Source organism: Cloeon dipterum, chromosome X (assembly GCF_949628265.1).
Source record: "Cloeon dipterum chromosome X, ieCloDipt1.1, whole genome shotgun sequence".
NCBI classification, from domain to species: domain Eukaryota; kingdom Metazoa; phylum Arthropoda; class Insecta; order Ephemeroptera; family Baetidae; genus Cloeon; species Cloeon dipterum.
In genome coordinates, this window is record NC_088790.1 from 23,249,832 (window position 1) to 23,273,199 (window position 23,368).

A 23,368-nucleotide genomic window follows, 5' to 3' on the forward strand; every position below is an offset into this window, starting at 1 on the left:
GTAGCTTTGAAAAAACGCACGCGTTTTGCGGCTTCAAAAACAATTCTTCGAGAAATTGGTGGGGTCCGACTATAAAAGCCGCAGCCTTCGACTGAGAGGGCACTAGTTCGATTTTTGCGGGGCCTGCAACGCTTCGTGTAGCCTGTTCCTCCTTCGAACTGTGAGTTATGACTTTTGATATTATAGCTTGATGTAATTTAACACAAATATATCGTTTTAATAGCTTAACTAATATATACTCAACGCAAAGTAAAATAATAAATTACGAGATTCTGTTTTAAATGCGCAGAAACATCCTGATTTTTAATAAGTTTAGCAAAAGGGGGCAAGATTTGGTGATATTAAAAAGATATTTTTAAATTTGTTTTTAACCACAAACCAATGAGGACTCTTGTCCCATTTTACATTATTTATATAAATATTTTTTTATCCCCCTACATATAAATTAAAAGTATCTATGAAAGGCAGTGAAGAGACATCACAAGCTGCTTTGATCAATGATTATAATTGTATACAAAAAACGCGCATTAAAATGGGAGTGTTATGTCATTGACCCAACTCCTGCTAAAACTTTCCATAATCTAGGACGACTCTTTATCTTCGGAAAACACAAATTTTCCTTCTGACAGGTGTCAAACCAATCGCACTGTTGCTATCGCACAATTTACAGAAGGACTGAAGACTTTTCTTTGCTCTTAAAGTCTTAATTTAGTTTATTCCGACGCAGAGGCCTTTCTGAAAATTGTCTGGCATCCTAAAATCTATTTAAAATCTTCCGTAGGATTTGATAGCAGAAAAAGAAAAAAATTTAAACAGCAGAGCTCTAGAGATTTCTTAAATTTCAATCTGGCATTTACCAAGAGAATCACTATTTTATAAATTTATAAAAAAGTATCACGGAAAAGGTTTCAATTAATTTAAAAAAAAATCTGCCAGCGTGATATTTTTGCAATTTGTAATTCATCATGGTAAATCCTGTTTTAGATAGACGAAACTTTTATTAATTTTCCAGGGGCTATTTTGAGAATTTTTGATTAATTTTTAAGTTATTAAAAACAAAAGTGCAAAAATCACACAGGTAATTTTAACTGCGTTTTCTAAATTAAGCATTTGTATGATTTTTATTTAAATAATAAATTTGAAATTGAAAAATCTATTTTCCGTTTTTAATGCCACACAAAAAGTCTACGATGCTTGACCCCATTTTATGATAGAAAATCAAACAAAGCGCATCCTCTAGTGCTTAGCTGCCTGAGGAAAAAAACAGGAGTGAAACCAAGGGCGGTCATTGATCCTATAAATCTCGGAAAATAATATTAGTTTCAACTTGCAAGCATTGAAATCTCCATGATAATATAAACTGTTGCTCTAATTTTTTCATTTTTTGCTGCTCGCAGAGTCATCCCGACTTCACAGCAGAGAAATGTCATCATCCTACGAGGACATCACGCGCGCCATGCTTTGGCCGAACGCGGTTGCCGCCGCGTCGCTCATTCCGCACGGCGGCCAGGGTACAGTCTGTGAGAGTCCGCGCGGCTGCACAGACTCCCTGGACTTCCTGCAGTTCGCGGCCGACGGCAACCTGGCCAAGGGCAGACGTGCAGGGCGGCGCTTGAGCGTGCTGGCGCTTTGTCCGGCGCTGTGCGCCTTCAAACGAGCACGACATTGAACACGTCGCTTCCTCAGATGGTGCAAATCAGCCCTGCTTCAGCTCGTGAAAGGTGATTATTATTTTTTTCAGGCATTAATTTAGTAAGCTATGTTTTCTTTTTAAATTGTGTTCCCAGACTGAAGTTACCGAGAAAGAGTTAGAAGACCAGATTGAAGAGCCAAATCGTAATTAACCTCTCGGCTGAACGGACCGAGACTGAGATGAAGATATTGTACCAATAATTAAGATTGCTTTTCGTCGTGTGTGGTTTTGCATTCGTTCTCGCACAGCAGGAAATAATAATTACAAAGAGCCGCCTTTGTTGTGGGTCGGGAATATTTATTTAAGCTAGATAGAGCACGCGATAAATATTCGCATTCAAATATTTAAGGGGAAAGGTTATACATTTTTTGGTGGTTCTCGTTGGTATAAAAAGGCAATTTTTTAATTAATAAGAAATAAATAAAAAAACCTAGCCTTCTGAATTTGAACTTGATTTCAAAATTATTTTTTTGAAATTTTAAAAATATCTTATTTGGAAGCACTTTTTGTTCCCAAAACTCTGAGGAAAGTTCATCTTCAGGAGGCATTATTTTTAATGGGAGATGTGCGTTAACGCATAGAAAATAAGTTTAAGTCTTTGAATTTACTCAGAGCTAGAGATAGTATGGTGTGAAAGTTTGAAACAAGTTGCGCTAGCCACCGGTTAGGAACATACATTACTATATTCGAGAGATTTTTGCATTTCCATGTTTTTCAGAAAAGTTGTTTTACACACTCAATTTGATAATGTCGCGATCTTTTGTACATATAAATTAACATATACGGAATTCATTATTTTTGTAACTAAATCCAAGTGTCACAGATTTATGTAATCTCAAATTATTTTGGTGTTTAGGGTTTTGCACGAAACAGAGGTATTCACACGTTGTTATTTTTTTACATCAAATATATATAATACTGTTTTTAAAAGGTAATGGGGTATTTTCAAACGCTTATTATGCATTCAGCTAGTTTGCAACAGCCGTTCTTAATTCAATATTGTTTTTTGTTCTTATTTACCGAATTTTTAAGAATATTATTATCCTATCCGTTTATTTTATATCCTCATCGATAGATTTAATGTGTCGGCACTCACTCAAAATGAAACAATAAAAATAAAAAAAAATTTAAAAAAATAAAAATTGTAAATAACTAAATTCGTCGTGTTTTATTGCTTCCCTTTTTACGGTAAAGAAAAATTTAAAATAATTTACGGTGATTATATTTCGATCTACTTGTCTCATATCAAGGACGAGAGTCTGCACACCAAAATTCATCACGATTGAATAATAAAAGTTTCGAAAATTGCTCATTTTCAAATATTTAAGATTTGAATCCCCAAAACAATTGAAACCTATGTTTGGCTTCGAAGCTAAAAAATGTAAAAAATCATGCTCGATTGAAACTTTTGAACCTTTTTGTTGGTCAATTTCGTTTAATTTCATGAAAGTCTACACGTTTTAGGCCAAAATTGCAAATTAGAGCGGAACGTACTCAAGTTTCCCTTAGTGAGTAGAGGTTAAAAGAAGAGACGAAAGAGATAAATCACATTTTAACAATGGTTAACATGTTTTGGGAGCGGCCACTATGTCTTTGGTCCCCATCATTTTCGCGCGGTTTAACCCAGTCACCTTCTATTGCCAACAGACAGCTCTGGGTGTTTGTGTTTACATTTTGAAAAGCAGGCGTAAGCAGGCGCATGCGTATCTGTGTTTTGCGCCAGTTTCACTCTCTTTTACAGGACTTGTCGCGGGTGTAACCATATATCTTGGTCTCGCTGTCCATGCTTTCTAAGGGATTGTCCCCCAACCCGCATTTTTGCTGATTTCTCGAACCAAACGGGGCTTACCAAAGTTGCTGTATTAACTGTTGGCTTCAGTAAATCCCGTTGCTATTTTAGGTACGTGTTGGATACATATTATGCACAAATTATTTAAAACAACTTTAATTTTACATTGGTGCGTTTTTCAGGAGAGCTGCTAGAATTGATGCACAATGTGGAATCAAGAGGTTGTTTTTAAAATTACAAGCCTTGAACTCGAAGGCGAAAACCGTCACCTGCGCGGCGTGTTCATGAAGCCAGAAGCGTAAGTTTCAATTGAGCATAAGTTGAACTTAACTGCTGTGCACGTATTACATACATAAACAAAAAGCATTAATTTTAATTTAACCCTCACAGATGGGACAAAGAGTTGTTGAGCAAAATGCAGCCTGTGCCAGAGACGAAAGAAGAGGAGGGGAAAACCAAGAAGAGAACGGCGAAGAAGCAATCTCTGCCACCACCCACGGAAGACGCGAATGCAACCATGCCTCTTTCTCAGTTCCAACAATCTCTGAAGATTCACTCGACGCCCATACCTGGAGTCACCGGTCTCGCTTCAAAGAACCTGAAGCGCAAAAAGGCTGAGCCCGCCGAGTGTGATGAGAGTCCGAGCGGATTGTTTTTGCCGCCACAATCGTCTGAGGAGCAGCCAGAGCTGTCGCCAAAGAAGAAGAAAAAGAAGGAGAAATTAGAAAAGGAACAAAAACTTGAGCAGGGTGGAGACAAATCGAAGCAGGAGAGTGGTGAAAAAGCAGATGCAGTGGTTGAAGTCCAGAAGCTGTTGGAAATGGCGAGGAAGAAAGCAGACACCATCATAAACAGCGAGAAGGATGGCATTTCTGCTGGTGAAGGTGATTCTACAAAGAACAAAATAGTAGAAGTCAAGAAAGCTGGCAAGGAGAAAGTAAAGGCCACTCCTAAGAAGAGTGTGGAAGTTAACGGAGTGGCCAAGAAGGTGGAGACCAAAGAGGACAGCGAATCATCGTCCGAGGATGAGACAACCCTTCCTGCCATGCTGAGGAAAACCTTGGAGAAGGTTGTCAAGCAGGAGCCAGTGGTGGCGGCAACGGCGGTGGCGAAAAAAGGCTCTAAAGCGGCTCCAAAGACCAAAGCCGCTTCAAATGGATCCGAGGCAGACCCGACAATGGCGCTGCTCATGGCCATGAGGAGCGAACTCTTCCAGTCGGACGACTTGCCAGAGGCTGAAGACACCAGTGCTAAGAAGGAGAAAAAGAAGGCGCCTGCATCGAAAGTCAAAGAAGCCAAAAAGGCAGATGAGAAGAAGCCGCCGAGTGAAGTGAAGAGCAAGGCGAAGGTTGAGAATGATGTCAAGCCCAAAAAGAGTGAAGCCAAGAAGAAAAAGGAAGAGAAGAAGCCCAAAGAGAAGAAGGAAAAGAGCAAGCCTGATGCGAAGCTGCAAAACAGTGCTGCGGTCAAGGCCAAAGCAGCCAAAAAGGGAAAAGCTAAGAAGGACGAGGCGGGTGCAAAATACCCCAAGTTTGAGGATGACATGGACCTAAATGCATTTGCAATGCAGCTGCTCCAGAAACAAATTAAAGATCTTAATTCTAAATAAGGTATACTACTTGTAGTTTGAAAAGAAATAAAAATTAATTTGTCTAATGAATGAAACAAACTATTAATAAGTGTTAAGATCAGAAAAAATAAAATCCCGATGGGGTGTAAAGTAATAATCAACTTAAATCAGAACGCAAATTTTGAATTGAAGACTGACTTTAACTCACAGGAAAATTTCCTTTTGTTTCGAATAGACCAGGAAAATCGCTAGTTATTTGCTCCGAACTTCATTTTCAATCAAAAATAGATGTTCACATGTGAAAAGGAATAAAAATTAACTTGATTATGAATGAAGCTTATTTTTATTTGAGTAGACAATTTCCATTTAGCACACATAGGAATGTGCCGAGTAGATTGGGCATCTCATTGACAGTTTAATAAAACGTGGAAAAGTTTCGGCAAAAGAATGTCACGAAATGCTCAGTTTTCTTATAAAAACGTAAACAAAAGTAGCGAAATTTTTAGAGTACCTTCCATTCTCCGCTGGGAGGAAAGTTTGCTGCCTGGGCAAACGAATTTCACAACAGATCACAACGAGTAGTTTATTATCATCGAGTCATGGGTAAATTTAACAAATCTCCAGCTCATTGTTAAAGGTAAAAAAATGAAGTCAAAGGGGGTCCTTACAGATGACAGGTCATCGCCTTATTAATATAGATGACAGTGGTTTCGCGTTAACTTTTTACAACAATGCTATCGTAGCTGCCGAGAAATACTTATGTAATACGTAAAAAATGCATTAAAAATGCCAGCCAGCAGATAGCCGTTTCCGATGACAGCGCAGCACTGGGGAGGACGCGTCATCATTTTGATTTCCGCACCGATCTTTTTCTTGTTTCTCCGATTCTGACCAGGAACACATCACTTATCTTTTCTAAAGAATTAACTTGTCTTTGGCTGTCGCTCGAACAAAAATTTCTAGGTGTCCTCGGAAGCCAGATGGTGCAGGTCAATGTACGTCATTGCTGCACGGTGCAAAAATTCGTACTGGGCCTGAAAAACGGCAAGCGAATTAGCACCCAAGTGATCACTGCTAAAGATGGTGCGCAACTCACATAGCTGTCGAGCATGCCCTGTCTTTGGCAACGAAGTTTCCGAACAACTGACAAAATATCAACTCTTTTCTCAGTTTGGATTTGCTGGATTAGTATGGCCAGCGCAACAAAGATTGCACTTCGATCCACGCCAAGGCTGAAACAAAAGCAACAGGTTAGCAGGTTTCATTACAAAATTGGAAAATACCCATTTGCTTGGGGAATTAGCTATTTTTTTTTAAATCTGTCAAAAAGCCGAGGAGAAAATAAATCTTGGCTTACTGGCAGTGGACAGCGATTGGTCCAGAATTTCCATTAGACTCGTGATGTGTCAGCACGTGGTCAACAAGGTCAGTCAGTCCTCTGGCTACAGACGGCATTTCGCCTTCTGCAGTGGGCCAGCCGTTGTATTGGAATTGAGTTACGTTGATGCTTTCATCAGTCTGAAATGCACGCAACAAAAATCGTATAAAAAATAATTAAAAATGAGGTTCAGCTCTGCTCACCTTGCAGTTCGTGACGTTGAATTCCCTCTTCGTGAAGTATGGACCGCTTTCACTCTGACTGTACTTGATTTTGATGTGGTTGTGACTGGTCTCGTCGTCTGGCCAATAACGAGGACATTTCTTTGTTCCCTCTTTCAGGTCGGACAGCATCACCAGAGTCGTGATGCCCTGCTCCGAAATCATGCGCCAAAAGTCTGCTATCGTGGTGTCGAGCGGGTCTTGCGAGATGACGAACGACTCGGAGTTGTCGTAACCCTGCAATGCCTTTGTTGCAGCACCGAACACACACTGAATGAATTATTTAGCCACTCACCTCGATGAATGATGCGTTTATATACGTTGAATGTTCGCGGCCGGGCATTGGGGTGAGAATGACCCTATTTCTGTCGTATGGCAATATCGTTTCGGATCTATTTTTTGATTTGTTTTCCTCCCCGCTGGCTATTGAACATACCTTTGGCTCTTCGGTTACGCGTTTCAGTTTCTGAAAAATAAAAATAATCCGAGATTAACTATCGTGAGCGTTGCACTAGCAAAAATAATCTCGAACAATCTGCCCTTCCTTCAGCCAAAAATGATATTATTTAAGCAAAAATGAAATACTTTTGGTTGATGACCTTCCTAGAGGCAATCAACATACCAAGTGTCATTCAAATCGACCTTGCGTCATCTAGAAATGGAATAAACCCTGAATAAGGAGGGGTGAAATAAAAATTAATCACCTCAAACTCTTCTTCCAGCAGACACTTGGCCTTGCCCGTTTCGAGCAACTTTTTCTTTTCCAGCTCGGCCTTGAACTTGGTGACCTTGAACTCGGCATCTCCAAACTGCGAAAACTCGACAAGTGCGCGGTAGACAAAGATGTACTGCTTAAGATTCTGCACGAGGAAATTGCGTTGGTGGCGCAGATCGCACACTGTGTTGAAGACCGACACCTCGCCCTCCTCCTGGATCTGCTGCAGCAGAGAGTCAAGCGCGACCAGGGTGCCCGTGCGGCCGACTCCGGCGCTGCAGTGGATCAGGATTGGCCCCTTTTCCAGCGAGTACACTTCGTTCATCCGCTTAATGAATTTTAGGATGCCAGATGGATGCTCCGGCGCCATGAAATCCTTCCAAGCCAGGTAGTGGTACTGGATGATGCTCCGCTCCTCGCTCTCGGGCGTCGACTGGCTTATCTTCAATTCGCGTACAATATAGTCTGCAACAAAAAACTCATCTCAATTTCTGACAAGCAGACGTATTTAAGTAAACTGTTAATCATTGTAACTGTACAGAAAATATACTGGAAAACAATGCAATTTCGTGAAGAATTTACACTAAAAAAATATCAATTGCTTCAATTTCGCCCAATTTTTCTGTCGTTATGGAAGGTTTCAGATAAAAATTATTTTGAAAACAAACAAAACATCAAGAATTCGGTGACTAACCTGAATATCGTTTCTCTTGGACATTGGTGACTGTGATGTCGCCGAAAACCTTGTCGCCTTCATCTGGCCAGTACTTAAAGCACTTGGTTTTGCTGTACTCCTCCAGATTGGTCAGCATAAGCACCAGTTCCAGGTGCTGCTCCCAAATCATCCTCCAGAAGTCGTTGACTGTGTTCTCCATGGGGCCCTGGGCGCAGATGAATTTCTTCCGCTCTTTATAGCCGATGACGAAGTTGGCGTTGATGTAGTCTGAGCTGGCTACGCCGTCCACCTGGGCCAGCTTCACTCTGGTCTGATCGTACGACTTAATGTCAGGGTACCGATTTTTGTACAGGTTTTCTCTCGATTCAGAACTCTTGGTTGTGCGGTCGGTGAAACGGTCAGGCAAAAGCTGTGAAAAATTGAGTTAACAATTTTAAAAACCAGCCAACAAAAATGCATAAATATTTTTTCCTCATTTCTGTTATTTTGCATCGACTAAAGAGTTAAAAATATTAATATTATAAAAATGGTATTTAGAAATATCAGAAAAAAATTAATAACTTTTAAATTGATTTGTTCACATGGAGATTAACAAACTTGTGTTAAAGAGAAGGGGTTGCAAGCAAGATAATACCTCAAATTCGTGTTGGAAACCATAATCAGAGTCCTTGTGTCTATCCTGGTACGCCGATGGCATGTCGTCTCTAAGGATTGGCGTCATGTCTGGCGGATTGTTGATGACCGGCACACGGCCTCCAGCTGCTCCGTTTCGCAAACTCTGGCAGAAGTGCCTGCCACAAACCATCTCCACTTCTGAGTAGCCCTTGTTACACAATATTGCTCTGCCAAGAGGAAAGAATATGCATTAAATTTTGTCCACCAGCTAGATCGAAAATATTCTCTTTAATGCTAAATCACAATATGCTTTCCTCCTGGAGAAAAAGCAGGCTAGTAAGCGAAATTGTTAATTGAGAAAACCCAATTCTGTAAAGCGTCTTGAATTGCATGCACGGCACTCTTAATGAAAGTAGGAAGCGGCAAGTGGCACATCATATTTAAACACAGACTTTGATGCTTTACCTGAAGGACTCGCGAAGAGTAAGTTCGACGCCTTGCTGGTCGGCAATACTCTTAGAGTACCTCGAGATTAGACAAACGGCGAGCGCAAGAATAAGCACCAAGACTAATAGGGCTATTGTGATATTGTGTCCAAGGGTCAGAAATTCATTGTAGCCGCTGGCCACGATCACGTGACTGTTGGGCCTGATCGCCGTGAAGTAATTGCTGAAAGTTTGCAGCATCGAGTTGTCCGGTCCATAAACTGAAAAAAAAGTATTTGTGAAAATCGAAAGCATAAAGCGGTAGTTTTATTACCTATGATCTGCACGAATCCTGTGTACTGGCTATCAAGGTCAAGCGGTCCGTCTTGGACGTGGGCAGGGAACAAGTCGGAAATGGTAAGCTGTTTTTCCTTCTTGCTGACCAAGGCAGACAGCAGAACGGACGTCGAGTTGGTCACCTGGCCGTCTGACTGACTGACAGTGGTGGCCTCCGCTGGTGGCTCCGACGCTGACTCTACCTCCTTGAAGCACGCGCGGCACATGTTCTCGCCGTCAGTGGTTTTCTGACTGCCATCGCCGACGAAGGTGGACGGCTTCAGATTCACGCTGTCGATTGCCTCGGCGACGTACGCACCTCCTGAATCGCTCAGGCGTACTTCGTCGTACGAGGAGAGCACAGTGTTTTCTGGCGGCGGAAGATCCATCACCTGAATCACAAACACAAATTTCAAGCTTCTACCTCTTATAAAAAAAATTGATTAAATTGGTTTTGGTAAAGAAAATTAAATATATGATTTGTTGCAAAAATATTAAGCGATCGCCGATTTTCTGATATTAAATATTTCAAAAACTACAAAAAGTGGAAAATATTAAATATATCTCCAGAGCGATGTGTGTTACCTTTTTGTTGGAGCCAAGCTTGACAACTATAACCCTGTAGCAGCAAATCGCACCATTCCTCTCAGTTATCCTGGAGGAAAAGAGCTGGAGGACGTGGCCAAAGGTCCTGTCCTCCACGACTCCCCAGTTAAAGTTCAATGTGCGCTCCTTATCTGGGACAGTTGGAGGCATCTGGCATTCCATTTTCGCCTCTTCGCCTTTCATCTTCTGCGAATTCACGCTCAACACTTTGACGGTGTAGTTGGTGTTGGAGGGCAAGTTTTCAAAGGTCGCGTCTTTGCGCTCAACGCTCTTCGATTTTGGCCCATAGGTCTCGTTCATCAACAAGCCTCGTTCGTTCAGAAATGTCGCGAAGCCTTGAATTTCCAACTATAAACAAAGCAAACAATTAACGCGTTTTTTCTGGATGAAATGCAATAGATTTGAAATATATTGCAATAATCGGAAATTATAATATATCTAATACCTCATGGTATGACCCAATAATTAATTTATTTCTGCGAACCAAATCAGCATAAATATAACAGGTAATAAAGATGAATTTACTGAGTATCTGGTGATGTTTCCTCTGGGTTGTTTAGGTTCACCCCATGAAACAAATACTAAGCTGCTCTTGCTGACGTTGTCATGCTTGCAGGAAACAAAGAGATCAGAAACAGGTCCAGGAGCTAAAACCAGTCATGTGAGCACTCTCGAGATTGCACGAGTAAAAACAAGTACGTTGCTGCAAGGTGCTTCCTTCGACTAGTTTGGACCATGGAAAACACTTCTTGGTGAACTCGCTGCACGCGGCGACTCGAAGCGAGTACAGCGTGTCCGGCTGCAACTCGTCAAACATGTAGAACATGTGCATTTCAGTGTGCACTGCTATTTGGATGGCCTCTTTTTTAATCTTTCCATTCAGCAGCTCCAGCTGGTAGTAATGGACAAAGTCTTGCAGCTGCTGCGGTGGCGAATTCCACTTGATTGTCATAGAGTTTCCACCCATACCAGAAATAGATGCGCTCGGCACAAATTCCGGATCTGCAGACCAATTAAATAAATTATCCTGCTTGACAGCCAAGTTCTTCCTCAATTATTTACCCTCTTTGAGCGTCTTGACGAGCGAACGCTGAATGGCAGTGGCTGTGCCAATCTCATTTTTCACTTCAAGCATCACGCGGTAGGGCGTGTTTGGCTTCAGGTTTTCCAGGATAAAGTCAGTGTCGTTGACCTCCACTTTCCTGCTCGCGTACTGCCACCCTTTCTCCTGCGATTCAGTGAACTTCAGGAGGTAGCTTTCGATCGGCATGTTTCCGTGGTTTACGGTCCAGTTGACAAATATGCTTGTGTTGCTGATCGCTTTTACCACGCCAAACGCGATGCCCGGCTTGTCTGGTGAGCAATTATTTTTTTTAAATTAAATTAGACTGGATGCCAATTTTACAGGCTTAAAAATTTACCAAGAACCAAGAGCGTCACGCGAGAAGACACGCGTTCACTGCCTAGAGTTTCAACCTCGCATAAGTAGCTGCCGTTGTCTGAGCCTTTGACTTTGTTGTTAACCGTCAATTTGGAAGTCCAGTGCGTATCGTTATGTTTCTCCACCTTTGAATCGTTCCTGAGCAGAGGGTAAAAAAATACAGTGCAATATGCAAAATAATTTTGATCGATTGGTACTAACATCTCCATGCATGCACAAACTTTGAAACATCCAGCTTAACGAGAAATTCAAAATAAATAGACGCATCAGATAAAAAGGAAACGTACAGTATTTCTTCAAATCCATCCAACCGCCAATGGATCGAGTGGACCGGGTAGCCCCTCACATGGCACGTAAGTATGGCAGTCTCATTGGCATTGACTCTGACAACAGGTTCCACCAAAACAACTGGCTTAACTGCGGGATTAAAAATGTTATTTTATGAACAGAGATAAATGGAAGAGCTTCAAACCATAAATTGTTAAATTGCCAGATCTTGAAAGGTTGCTTGACTTGGATCGGCAATAATAGGTGCCTTCGTCGTCAATAGAGGAGTCGACGACAGTCAGGACGGTCGAGCTTTTTGGCTCATTTTCTACACGAAAATCCTGAACAATGTGGTATCTGGAAATAAATAATTATCAATGAAGCTGCGAAATCTAGATTGATAAATGGTTCAGTCACTTTTTGCTCTTCTCCAATTCAGTCTCGGAGTAATCCCAAACTAAATCTGTGTCTGCTTCGTACACTGTGCAAACGAATGTCGCATTTTCTCCTAAGCCAACTGGTTCAGGAGCTTTAAAGATGATTTCTGCGTCGTCTGTGATGGTGAAAACAAGAATACAATCAATTCGTTGCTTAAGAGGAAATTAAAATAATACATATCATACAATGATTGCTCCATGAAGCATCACAATTTGAATTTTAATGTGCAGATGTTTCGACTTAATTTTAATCACAAACAAACATAAATGTTCGATATGAAACTCACCCGAGTCTGTGTCTGCTGAAACACAGACCGAGACAAAGGCCAGAGCCAAAGGCCAAAAGAGCCCTTTAAGGACAGGCCTGATCAACATGGCGCCTGACAGGGCGGAGAGCCGGCTAGATTTCGCTTCGACGTCTAGTCGGCCAAGCGGTCGAAACAGGGCTCCATCTCGGTCGCCAAATCAGTTTCGGATCGTTTCGTCGCTTCGCAGATAAGGAAATCCAGCACGAGAGATTATTGAGTCGTAGACGATGACTCTCAGACAAACACGAATCGTCTGCAGCGGAAAAGAAAACAAAATTTTGTCACAGTGAGAAAACGTCATTCGCTTCACACATCTGCCGCAGCAGGGCGTATCTGATTGCTTGTTTACATGCGCTATTCGCACCGAATCTCCGTGCCGTTTCCTGTGTCATTTTCTCTTATTCTCACTTGCGCAAGGAACAAGGGAAGATTTAATAGAGCTGTTCCTCAAGCCCGCAAAAATTTCAAATTACAGTTGTATTATCAAACAAAGTTCAAAACTTGCACCAAGTTTGAACTTGAAGTTCAATCCTGGTCCAATTTCTCGTGTGTTTACCCCATGCCAGCCAATCAGATGTTAGTATTCACTTAAACTCACCCTGTCCCCTGTCTAACGTCTCACCAATCAGATCGCGAGTTGATCCACGCCAGATCCACGCTGTTTTGTGTTTTGTTATTGGTTTTTAACAAAATCAGTTGACTGTTGAGTATGTGATCAGTCAGTCTGATACAGTCTGAGTCTGATCAGTCGTGATTTTGTTGGAAGTTGAAAGAACGGCGATTCTTTTTTCTTTCAATTATTGCTCAAAACAATTTGGCTTCTCTGAAATCTTTCAGCTTTAAATTAATACTTCATTTTTATTTGTTGACATTTAAAATGACGTAAGTATCTACCTTGAATTTAAAACATAAATCGTGTCGAATACAATATTATGTGAACCACGTGTACGTTATGTAGCTAATTCACGTGAAGGGTGAAACCCCAATATGAACGCCATTAAACAGAAATCGTGAACTTTGACCTTATAACAAACTCGTATCATACTAGCAATTTCATTAGAAATTTTGACCTAATGAAATTTCCGTAATTTCTAGGAGATCACCTTCGAGGACATCTTCAACCGCGCGCCATCACCAACACAGGACAACCACAAAGAGTAGAAGACGCTCAGACTCTTCTGATTCAAATTCTGGTGGAGATGTGAGGCGCAGAGAAAAGTCCAGGAATGAGAGAAGGCCGAAACGCACAAGAAGTCGCTCGAGTTCGTCGAGCGAAAGTTCGAAGAGGAGGCGGAATGATGCGAAAGGACGCGTTAAGAAGGAACGCAGCAGGTCTGCATCTCCGGAAGTGGACGATTGGAGGCACAGACAGAGGCGCGGGAATGACGAAAGAAGAGGAGGCCGAGGCGGTCGCGGTGCTAGGTAATTCTATTTTATTCTTATGAAGGAAGAGCAATTATTAACAATTAATATAAATTATTCATCAGAGGAGGCCGAGGAGGCTTCCGGGGGCGGGGTCGGGGGCGGCGCGGGCCTGGTGAGGAGGAGAGTTTCGAGTGGGGCAAGCAGGCCGACAGGGAGGAAAAGCCAGAGGTCAAGGTGGAGAAGGAGCAGCCCAACTTCGGACTGTCCGGCAAGCTGACCGAGGCCGCCAACATGGTCAATGGCGTCGTTGTCAAGTACTCGGAGCCGCCGGAAGCGAGGAAGTCCACCAAGCGCTGGCGTTTCTACGTTTTTAAAGGAGAAGAGACGCTACCCACGCTCTACATCCACAGACAAAGCGCCTATTTGATAGGTTAGTCGACTTTTTATTAAAAATTCAACATTTTATGTTTACTGTTGGTGTGTGACAAATTTAATCAGCTGGAATGAACTAAATTTTCACGATTTTAATGACAAATTCCTAATTTATTTAGATATTAATTTTAAGCCAGTTTTCGTTCAATGCAAGGTTAGCTCAAATTGATTAATCTTTATTTTTTGACTCTTCAAGAAATTTCCTAAATCAATATTGAAAAAAAAATTATGTTCTATTTTTTCTTAATTTTCTCAGATACTTTTGCTTCATTTTTATCATTTTTTGGTAGTGATTCTAAAAATAGCTAATTTTAATTTGAAATAATTTTCTAATCTGATTGTTTTTGTTTAAGAAATTTTATCAGCTTTAAGGCTTGATTTTAGAAATACTCAATTATTTTCCCTTATTTTTATCCTCAATGCTTCAGTTGAAAATCGCTGTAAAGAATATAATAAACCTATCTGCAAGTACTCAGTTAAAAGTTCCTTGATCTTAATTTTGAAGGTAAAGACAGACGTGTGGCAGACATCCGGCTGGACCACCCATCTATCTCTGCGCAGCACGCTGCCCTGCAGTATCGGCTGGTGTCAATCAAGTCTGAAGACGGCGTGCGCTCCTTCAAAGCCATCCGGCCGTACATAATCGATCTCGAGTCTTCCAACGGAACTTTCCTCAACAATAAGAAAATTGAGCCAAAGCGTTACGTGGAGCTGCAAGAAAAGGACGTGCTAAAGTTTGGATTCAGTTCGCGTGAATATGTGGTGCTGCACGAGCACAGCCAGGACAATGACAGTGCTGAGGAAATCGTCGATGAAGGCCCGAATGCCTAGTTTTAATAAATCGTGTCGATATTATTAGAACAGAAAATTTACTTGCGATTCATTTTAGCCACATTCAATAATGAATTCTATTTTTTCTATTACCTGTGAATTTAAAGTGTTCAATAGCATAAAAATAGGACCAAAACCAACGTTCCCCCAGATTATGAGGGTCAAAACTTATTTTTTTAGAAGGTTGGCTTTGCATTGTTTACAATGGCAAGATTATACTTAGTACATGAAATTTAAAATCCCGACTTTCCCCTCAAACAATTTTTTACATCCTTGACATGATTCCACAGAGGATATTTCAGGAATCTGAATTGTGTGATATTTCCATTTTATATAATTCCAATAATTGTTTGTGTTTCATGTCTAACAATCAGTGAAAATTTGTTAAAATTTTACTGAATAAAAAAATTGATCTGCTTGAAAATGGTTTTATATTAATAAAACAGTGAATTTGATCAGCTAACTGCGCATAGTCACTTGCTCATTTTTATTAAAATTTGTCAAGGGAATCCCAAATTTATGACTTGAAACTTATGTTCAGCTGTGTAGCTTGTAGAAGATATAATATTGGTCAATTTTCTTATATAATTTAATGAAATTCTTGACATTTCTAAGCATAAAATTTGCATCTAATAGCGGAACGTAAACAATCAATATAAAATTAACAGATTTTAAAGGCATAAAATTTTCAGAATTTTTGTCAAGAATTCTCGAGTCTAAATAATGTGGGGAATTTCAATTTCTCGGCATATTATTTTATAGTCTTGATTTTTTTTCCTCTATGTAAATCTGTAGGTTATAAAATTTATTCACAATAGAAAAATGTTCAGAGTTTAAGTGTATGATACGTTTTAAAATTAGTTGCGATTGAAAATAGCGAAGATAGAATAGAAAATTAAAAAAAAAAACGGAAGGGTTGCAGCACGGAGGACCATCAACTGCTCGAGCAGCCAGTAGATGGCGACGTGATGCGGTCGGTGGGAGTGGGTGCGAGTTGCAACAAGAGAAATTGGTGTGGTAGCTGGAGCAAAAGCAAAGTGAGGCTGCTGGCTCGCCTGGCTGCTGGCTGGCGGCTTTGAGCTTGCGTTGCGATTGGTAGTACTTGTTAGTGTCACGGGCGGAGGTGCGCGTTCGGCTAGCAGCCGTTCGGGAAAATCGAGTTTTTCGGCAGCTTACACGCGTCGGGCCGAAGCGGGCCGGGTCCAAGTGCTGCGTGAGTCGGTGCCGAACGGAGCAAATTGTGTGTTTTAGTGCGTAGACGCGCGTTGGCCATGAGATTTGAGTGCGTCTGACCATCTGCGGGCTGACCGAGCGACCCGAGAACGACGGCTGCTCTGCTCCGGCTGCACTCTGGGGCTCTGCTACGTCCTCCAGCCATCGGTGAGTAACCACCCCCGCCCCCTCACCCCAGCCCGGCTCCCGCAGGCTTGCGGAGGCCGCCCGCCGCCCCCGGGGGCCGCCGTTGCGTGACCAGCAGCAACGCTGGCTTCGCCGAACAGAGTGGGCGGCGCCCGCCCCCGAGCCAGCCTTCCCTAAGCGCCACCTTTTCGGCCGATTCGGCCCGACGCCCACCACCCGCTCCCCAACCCCGCCGATTGCTTCAATTCATTTTTTGATTCATGCATTTTAAATTATCGCTTCCACCTCGTAGCAGCAAATGTTTACGTTCGCGTATGCAAGAGTGGCCCAGATTCCATTTCGATTATCAATCTGATTTGCATAAATTGAAGAAGAAAAATAATAAATGGAGCGGCAACACATGTTTTCGGAGGCGGCGAGGACGAGCCGTGCGGTGTTTTCGCTATTTTCGGAAAAGCGGCCGCGGCGGCGGATCAATGCGGAAGCGAAAAGCGGCTGCTGGATGCAGAGTGCAGAATGGTCGGTCGGTCGGTCGGTGTCGGATGAAAGTGACACGCGAGATGCATGGTACACGTAGCGTAGCCCTGGTCTCTCACTCACTCGCACGGTCTCGGGTCATGTTGTTTCTCTGTGCCTGGGTGTGGGAGGCTGCGAGTGAATTGTGCGGCCGCATCTAAAATGGATCTTGCGGCGGGAGGAAGGGGTTTCGTTCTCGTTATGTTTCATGCACGGCACGCCGACTGAGTTTCACCAAAATCGCCGGCCGCTCATTGCCCTGCTCCTCTCGACACGATCTAATTTTTCGCCTCGATCTCGCGGCGGCGGCGGCACCGAATTCCATTCGGTCTTTGATTTCGCCATCTTCTCTCCTCGATGCAGAATGAATCACACCGGCGTTTATCTCGGCAATATTGCAATGCCGCTTCTCGTGCAATGGAAATGAGTCGTGTCGAGCGAGAAATCAAATGATCGAATCGAAGCGAGCCAGTTGTGCAAAGCAATGCAAAGGAAAGCCAAGCTGTGCACTTTTCGCTTCTCCGAGTCGTCTGCAAAGTCGTGTTGTTTGCACAAATTACAAAAAGTGGATGGGCCGTCGAGGAAGAAGACTGCTTGCAAATGAGCTGATTCGATTAATTAAAACTGACAATCAGCACAATTACTCCCACATAGCTGCTCGATTGAAACAGCATGTTTTAGAAATCTGCGCTCTGGGAGTCCTCCATTTTATAGATTAAATCGGAACTGTCCGCGTTTTATTGTTGAAAATGATCGATTCCGTGCATTTTTATCATCTTAAACGAATCGTTTGTTTGGGTAACTCTTTCCTCAACAATGAGTATCTAAACAACGTTTCATTAATTTTCTCGAGAAGCTCCACCTTTTCAATTATTTTTATCTAGATCTATCAACAAGTCAATCTTTGCAGCAGACCATTTCGGAAACCAACAAAGTGCAAAACCCTGGAAAATCCTAGCTGCCAATTCATAAACTAATCCAGTTAAAGCCAAAATTGACCTAGGCGGAGCACTGTAATTTGTTTAGAAAAGGACGGTCTCTCCTCGCAGTCTGCTTTTATATCGCAAAGAGTTTCATTCATCGTTGAGAGAAAATAAAATCTATTGCCAAGAAAATATAGTCAAATTATGGAGAAAATTGGCAATTAATGCCTTTTCTTACTGTAGCAGTCGTTGTTGTACTACAATAAACAAAATAAAAACGTCATTTTTACTCCTTGATTTCGTGCCATGGTGTCACCGTAAAGAATTCCAAACAGTGTTTGTATATTGTGTGTGAGAGAGAGAAAGAATCCTTTTAAGAGCACTACGCAATCGGTAACTGATTAAAAAGACGCCGAATGGGACGATCGTCTGTGTGCATGTGACAAGAAATGCTTCACGAAACCTTGTCGAGATAAAAATTGTTTAATTACAAACAGGAGGTCGAAGGCTAATTGCCGGCGAGGGGCCGGCACCGCTAGAATAATTGTTTCGCCAACTCGCGTTCGCGCGCGCACGAGTTACGTGCAACAGGACCAAAATTTTTTCTCACAGCCCCGAAACCTTCATCCGCATACTCTGTCCTGTTCACACAATCATTAGAAAAATAATGCACCTTCCTCTATTCAAAACACTAGGAAATGTAAAATCATTTCAAATTCTTCTCCTCTCGATTTGTGCAAAAATCCAGATTTTGGCACTGCCCAGCTGACAACTCAATTATGAGCGATAAGAAAAAAGCAGAAAGATATATTTGCTTTTCCCAGGCTTGACTGCGATGCAAATCAAGGCAGTGGCTTTTCTGACCCGATCGCAGACCTCGTGATTTACACAGCGGACAAAAAATGCGAAATCTCTGGTTATAATCCAGTGCCTGAGCGCATATTATAAAAATTTGTATCCCACAGACAGGTTCAAGGTCGCATTCCCCATGATCGGAGAAGCAGGCGTTTGCGTGTGATTGTACACACTGGCAGGCAGGCAGGCAAGGCAGCTCCTCGCCTCCCTGAACCCACCGACCGACCGCGGCCGCGAGAGAGCGAGAGAGAGAGAGAGAGAGAGAGAGAGAGAGAGAGCGCTGTGGGCAAAGAAGTAAGGGGAGATGCACCGGCGGCTTTGACGACGACGTGGGCGCTGCTGGGGATGTGAGAAACAGTCGCTGCGCTGCGCTCATCTGTGGGGAGAAATCGACAACCTCATCCTCCAGTGCGTGAATGGCAGTCGATTAGCGCTCAGAATTCACAGAATCCGAAGAAGGAAAAGGAGAATTTCGTCCCGTAATTACTTGGTGGTGTGCACTGACTTTAAATAATCCTAAATTTTACTTAGAAAGCAGCAAATTTCATTATACATACAATAGGATCGTTTAAAAGAGAATTGGCAATCATCTCGAAGATCGCAAGGAAAATAGTTACATTATTCTAGCTAAGAGATCATTAGGAGAGTTAAAAAATTTAATTCATCATATGCGGCAGGCACCTCTGGCATTCAAAGCCGCCAATAAATAATGCTAGTAGCTACTTTCGATTTTAAAATTCCTATTTAACGACTAAACGGCGATTGGCTGAACCGATTTTTGGTTTTACCTCGTCATTAGAAATATTTTTAAAATTAAATGCACAGTGGCAGGACGGAGACTTAAATCGCAGCGGAAGAATTTTGTATGTATACGGTGATGGCGACTTTGAACTCTTAAAAGCTTTCTCAAATGATAAATTGAATTCCAATTTCGAACCACTTTTAAATTGCAAAATTAATCTTCAAATTAGATTTTAGGAAGAAACTCACAAGAAACGTAGGGAAAAATACTCAATTTGACATTTTTCATTAAATAATTACATAAATGTATCAGTAGTATTGGTGAAGAACAAATATTTGACCGTCATTGTGACAGAATGCAATCATTTAATTTAAGAAAATAACTAGCAGTAACGCATTTGATAAATAAATGTGGTTCATGGTTCAGAATTCTGAATGAAGGAATTTGCCACTCACTGATATCTCATTTTGGCTGCAAATTCGCCCTTTCTCGCGTGCCTCATTAATTTTGACGAGTGTATTTGACATTCGTGAGAACAAACAATGATGACGGTTGTGACGCAAGATTGAAATAGCGTTTCCCCTAGTCACTGCTTCATAATGTATGCCGCAGAACATTTTGTAGGAATTTTCTCTGTAAGCGGCAGTTCAAATGCCTGATATTATAGACGGCTGTTTTTCACGCCCCGCAAGCGAGCGGTGTCAAAGCTCCTGCGCTCTTTGCAAATTCTTCCGGCGGCCGGCTTGCAAGCTCAGCAGCCGTCATTTTGCGTCTAGTCATTTGATTAGGTCGTAATTAGAGCTTTGTTGGTTTGTTAAGCCCGAGTTAAGACGTGCCGGGGGCCGGCCGGCCGGCCCGATTGATATTCTGTCGAAAGCCTTTATTGGGGCTCATTATTGCTCGTTGCCAGCCCCGGCTCGCTGCTCTCTCGGCTCGAGTTTCGCGCGCGCACTTGTGCGACTTCCAAAGCCCTTGTGCACATCGCTGCAGATTAGTCAAAACAAGAGGCGCGCCCGGCTCGTCGGCAGCCCTACAAAAGATGCACTCGTTAGCGCAGCGTTTTTTTTCTCCGAAATTACGTAACCCGAACTGGCTGCTTTGTCTCGTCACTCGCATTGCACCGCCAGGCGACGAATCAGTGATTGCATTGTCCACAGTGATTGGATCATTCCCTCGACTGTTTCAATTAGCCATTTATCAGCTGTCCCAATGTAGGAATCAACAGGCGCGGAAAAATACAAAGCAGTTGTTACTTTGGCGCATACCGGGGCTTCGTCCGATTTTGGAGGCCTGAGATATGAGATTAGATAATATGCTCGACCACCTCTTGTGGGATGACCCTCGTCATTTGCTTTTTCAACTTAGCTTGGCTGGTTGTTTGGTAATTCAAATATGTGACAAGGAGTTCCACTTAGACAGAGAAATTGAGAAAATACTTTTTAGTTAATTGATTGTAAAAAAATGAATGTTGCCGTCACCTACAATTTGACTCATAAAAATCAAACGTGACGAAACAGTCGTGATTAAATGCATATTAAATATATATACACATGCCAACATTGCAAACTGGCTGTTTCTCACAACTTAAAAATGCGAAAATTATTTTCGACAAGCGTTTTTTAGAGAACAGAGAAACAGCGAAGCACGGTTTCTTTTCTACCCTACCGGCGACACTTGTCGGGGAGGAAAGTAATTATTTCAAAGGTGCATTTCCAGGAGAGTGTCATTATCTTTACAGTCGCAAAGTACGTTTCATCAGGAGTGCTTGACGCACTGCAGAATTTTTCACGGCAAATAATTTCAGACGACGTGCAAGTATGTATGTCTCTTTAATGAAGTCTTCCATTTATCCTTTAAAGCACCGCTACGTCATGTACTAGATTCTCGTGAATGCAGAATATAAAATTCCCATCCAGATGATGATTAGCGCTATACGACATATCATTAGCGTTGCCTTTTAATTTTCGCTGAGTTGTCAATCTCAATTAGTAAATTTTTTCATCATCTTTTTGCAAATTTGAGATATTTTGAATGGCTTTAATATGCCTTTTTAAAACCTCCAATTGAAGTTGATGTGTAGCTGGTATCTGACAGATTAATTAAGTAACAATGTTTGAGGAAACAACCCAGTGCAGTACACGTCATTCCTCTAAAAACCTGGGGGGTTTGGCCTTCCACAAAAATGTATAAATCCAAACACAAATGAAACGCCAGACTAGCTTCTGTCTGACAGCCCGTACTTGGAATTCTTCGTTTTTTATTTATTTGTATTGTTGACACATTGGACACGCTATTGAACTCGTGTCGGAGGGACGAGATGTGAAACTTAAAATATTACGCCTGGCAAAGAGAAGCCTTGATGCGGCAACTGGCATACATAACTGTGCGCGGCCAATTTGCACAGGAAGTCGCTTTCGGATCCTGGTCGGTGCACCTGAGGAAGGGCGTCAAAAACGTGAGCCCAATTACTAACAATTCCTCGCCTCTGATTACACGAGAACGCAGTCAAATGAGTGAGCCGAGCCAGCCTTCGAGTTTGACCCGAGGCGCTTGAGATGCGTTCTTTACTTTCTGTTCAGAAAGAGAGAAAAATCAAATCACACAACGTGTTATGGGCCGGGTTGTACAAAGATCGATCACGCCGGAGCTCAAGAAAGACGCAAGGTCGCGACCGACTGAGTGAGTGAAGGGGCCCTCCCGTTTTATTTGCTCCTTTATTACTGTTCACCGGCCTTCAACAATCATCATCATCTCTCTCACGCCACACAGGAATCGGAATCGGACGCAAAAAAGTGAAATCTCAATCGGCTTAACGAGGAATTAATACGGCCCGCCACCGTTCCATTTTTCACGATAATTTCGCCCCGCCACCGCCGCCGCCGCCGCCGCCGCCGCCGCCGTCGTCGTCGTGTCAATTACTTTGCGGTGCACATAGAAAGTTTATTGCGGGCAATTGTGAGCGAGGATGCTGCTGCTGTATCGGGAATGCGGCAGAAAGTTCGTGCAAACAATTACAATGTCCACGTCGAGCTGAGCGACTTTATGATAGTTATTGTCCCTTTTCCGGCGCCTCGAACCTCAAACGCAAAAAAAATAATTGAGGAGCACTTTCTTTTCGGCGGTCGCGTCGTAAATTTCTGCTCGGTGGCTGTTGAATATTCTCATTAACAAGGAAAAGCATGTTAATTCAATCTTCTATACATGCGGGCTGCACCGGTTCATTTTGTTTGCTCTGTAACAGAACACAATGATGCTCACAGTTAACAGTTGAAGATTCAGGATGAGGGGACAGGGCTGTGGAGCGTCTATCAAGTCAAAAAATGATTGAGCTATTTTTTCATTCATCAATTCATTTCAAAAAATTGTATTTAGCCTTAAGGAAGACAGCAAATTCAGACAAAATTTCAGTAAAGACGAATTAATTGTGAATGAAATCTTTATTATACACCAAATGTGTACAACAGATGAATTTATTGTAAGATAGAAATTTAACATTTTTAACTCTTAGCGTAAGAAACCAGATATATTATTGAAAAACAACGGGTGGTGTGAAAACGCAACTCTGTATAGCGAGTGTCCCGATTTTGCATTTTTGATTGTAAACTCTAGGGAAAACGATCGAAAATCTCCTGCCTGCCACCCCCATGCGGTGCAGGGAACAAATTCAAACTGAAATTACACACATTGTCAGAGGGAATAAGTTCCACTTGAGCATGTCGCTCCCAGCCTAAAAACAGTCAACCCCTGGGAGGGCGCAAAAAAGTGAACAGATGTTTGCAATAAGCTCCATCACAGCGTGGACGAACTAAAAATGCCGCGACACCCCTTCCACCCCCAGGAGATTAAACCACCCTAAAGCATCGCTAGC

General features: G+C 42.2%; 4 protein-coding genes and 1 long non-coding RNA gene across 8 annotated transcripts in view; 4 read left to right on the forward strand and 1 right to left on the reverse strand.

Annotated features, from left to right (window-relative positions):
- Nucleotides 1–1,955, forward strand: LOC135947023 (uncharacterized). The gene is made up of 3 exons (XR_010575573.1): nucleotides 1–160; nucleotides 1,398–1,721; nucleotides 1,788–1,955. It is a non-coding gene; the product is annotated as an uncharacterized LOC135947023 (long non-coding RNA).
- Nucleotides 1,956–3,433: 1,478 nt separating this feature from the next.
- LOC135945097 (eukaryotic translation initiation factor 5B-like) lies at nucleotides 3,434–5,383 on the forward strand. The gene is made up of 3 exons (XM_065492512.1): nucleotides 3,434–3,593; nucleotides 3,665–3,780; nucleotides 3,873–5,383. Exons 2-3 carry the CDS (start codon nucleotides 3,689–3,691, stop codon nucleotides 5,089–5,091), a joined length of 1,311 nt encoding a protein of 436 aa, XP_065348584.1. The 5' UTR covers nucleotides 3,434–3,593; nucleotides 3,665–3,688; the 3' UTR covers nucleotides 5,092–5,383.
- Ptp69D (Protein tyrosine phosphatase 69D) lies at nucleotides 5,377–12,815 on the reverse strand. Of its 4 annotated transcripts, none has more exons than XM_065492509.1 (19): nucleotides 12,457–12,814; nucleotides 12,150–12,285; nucleotides 11,938–12,089; nucleotides 11,753–11,882; nucleotides 11,446–11,603; nucleotides 11,087–11,377; nucleotides 10,724–11,026; nucleotides 10,550–10,671; nucleotides 10,004–10,372; nucleotides 9,417–9,810; nucleotides 9,123–9,363; nucleotides 8,677–8,833; nucleotides 8,061–8,451; nucleotides 7,356–7,831; nucleotides 6,947–7,117; nucleotides 6,634–6,888; nucleotides 6,410–6,570; nucleotides 6,149–6,284; nucleotides 5,377–6,086 (listed from the first exon to the last, which is right to left on the reverse strand). In XM_065492509.1, exons 1-19 carry the CDS (start codon nucleotides 12,542–12,544, stop codon nucleotides 6,012–6,014), a joined length of 4,206 nt encoding a protein of 1,401 aa, XP_065348581.1. In that variant the 5' UTR covers nucleotides 12,545–12,814; the 3' UTR covers nucleotides 5,377–6,011. The 4 variants fall into 4 exon arrangements, with proteins under 4 accessions (XP_065348581.1, XP_065348580.1, XP_065348582.1 ...); XM_065492508.1 differs by having other exon boundaries at nucleotides 8,677–8,884; nucleotides 12,457–12,813; XM_065492510.1 differs by lacking the exons at nucleotides 12,150–12,285; nucleotides 12,457–12,814 and adding an exon at nucleotides 11,667–11,700 and having other exon boundaries at nucleotides 8,677–8,884; nucleotides 11,938–12,079.
- Nucleotides 12,816–13,170: 355 nt separating this feature from the next.
- LOC135945098 (smad nuclear-interacting protein 1-like) lies at nucleotides 13,171–15,142 on the forward strand. The gene is made up of 4 exons (XM_065492513.1): nucleotides 13,171–13,359; nucleotides 13,573–13,899; nucleotides 13,965–14,272; nucleotides 14,780–15,142. The coding sequence occupies exons 1-4, from the start codon at nucleotides 13,355–13,357 to the stop codon at nucleotides 15,103–15,105; spliced, it is 966 nt and encodes a 321-aa protein (XP_065348585.1). The 5' UTR covers nucleotides 13,171–13,354; the 3' UTR covers nucleotides 15,106–15,142.
- Nucleotides 15,143–16,134: 992 nt separating this feature from the next.
- Nucleotides 16,135–23,368, forward strand: part of PlexA (plexin A) — a 28,389-nt gene continuing 21,155 nt past the window's right edge. The window contains exon 1 of the mRNA XM_065495867.1: nucleotides 16,135–16,485. The gene's annotated coding sequence lies outside the window, so the exon portion shown is untranslated. The remainder of the gene's footprint in view (nucleotides 16,486–23,368) is intronic.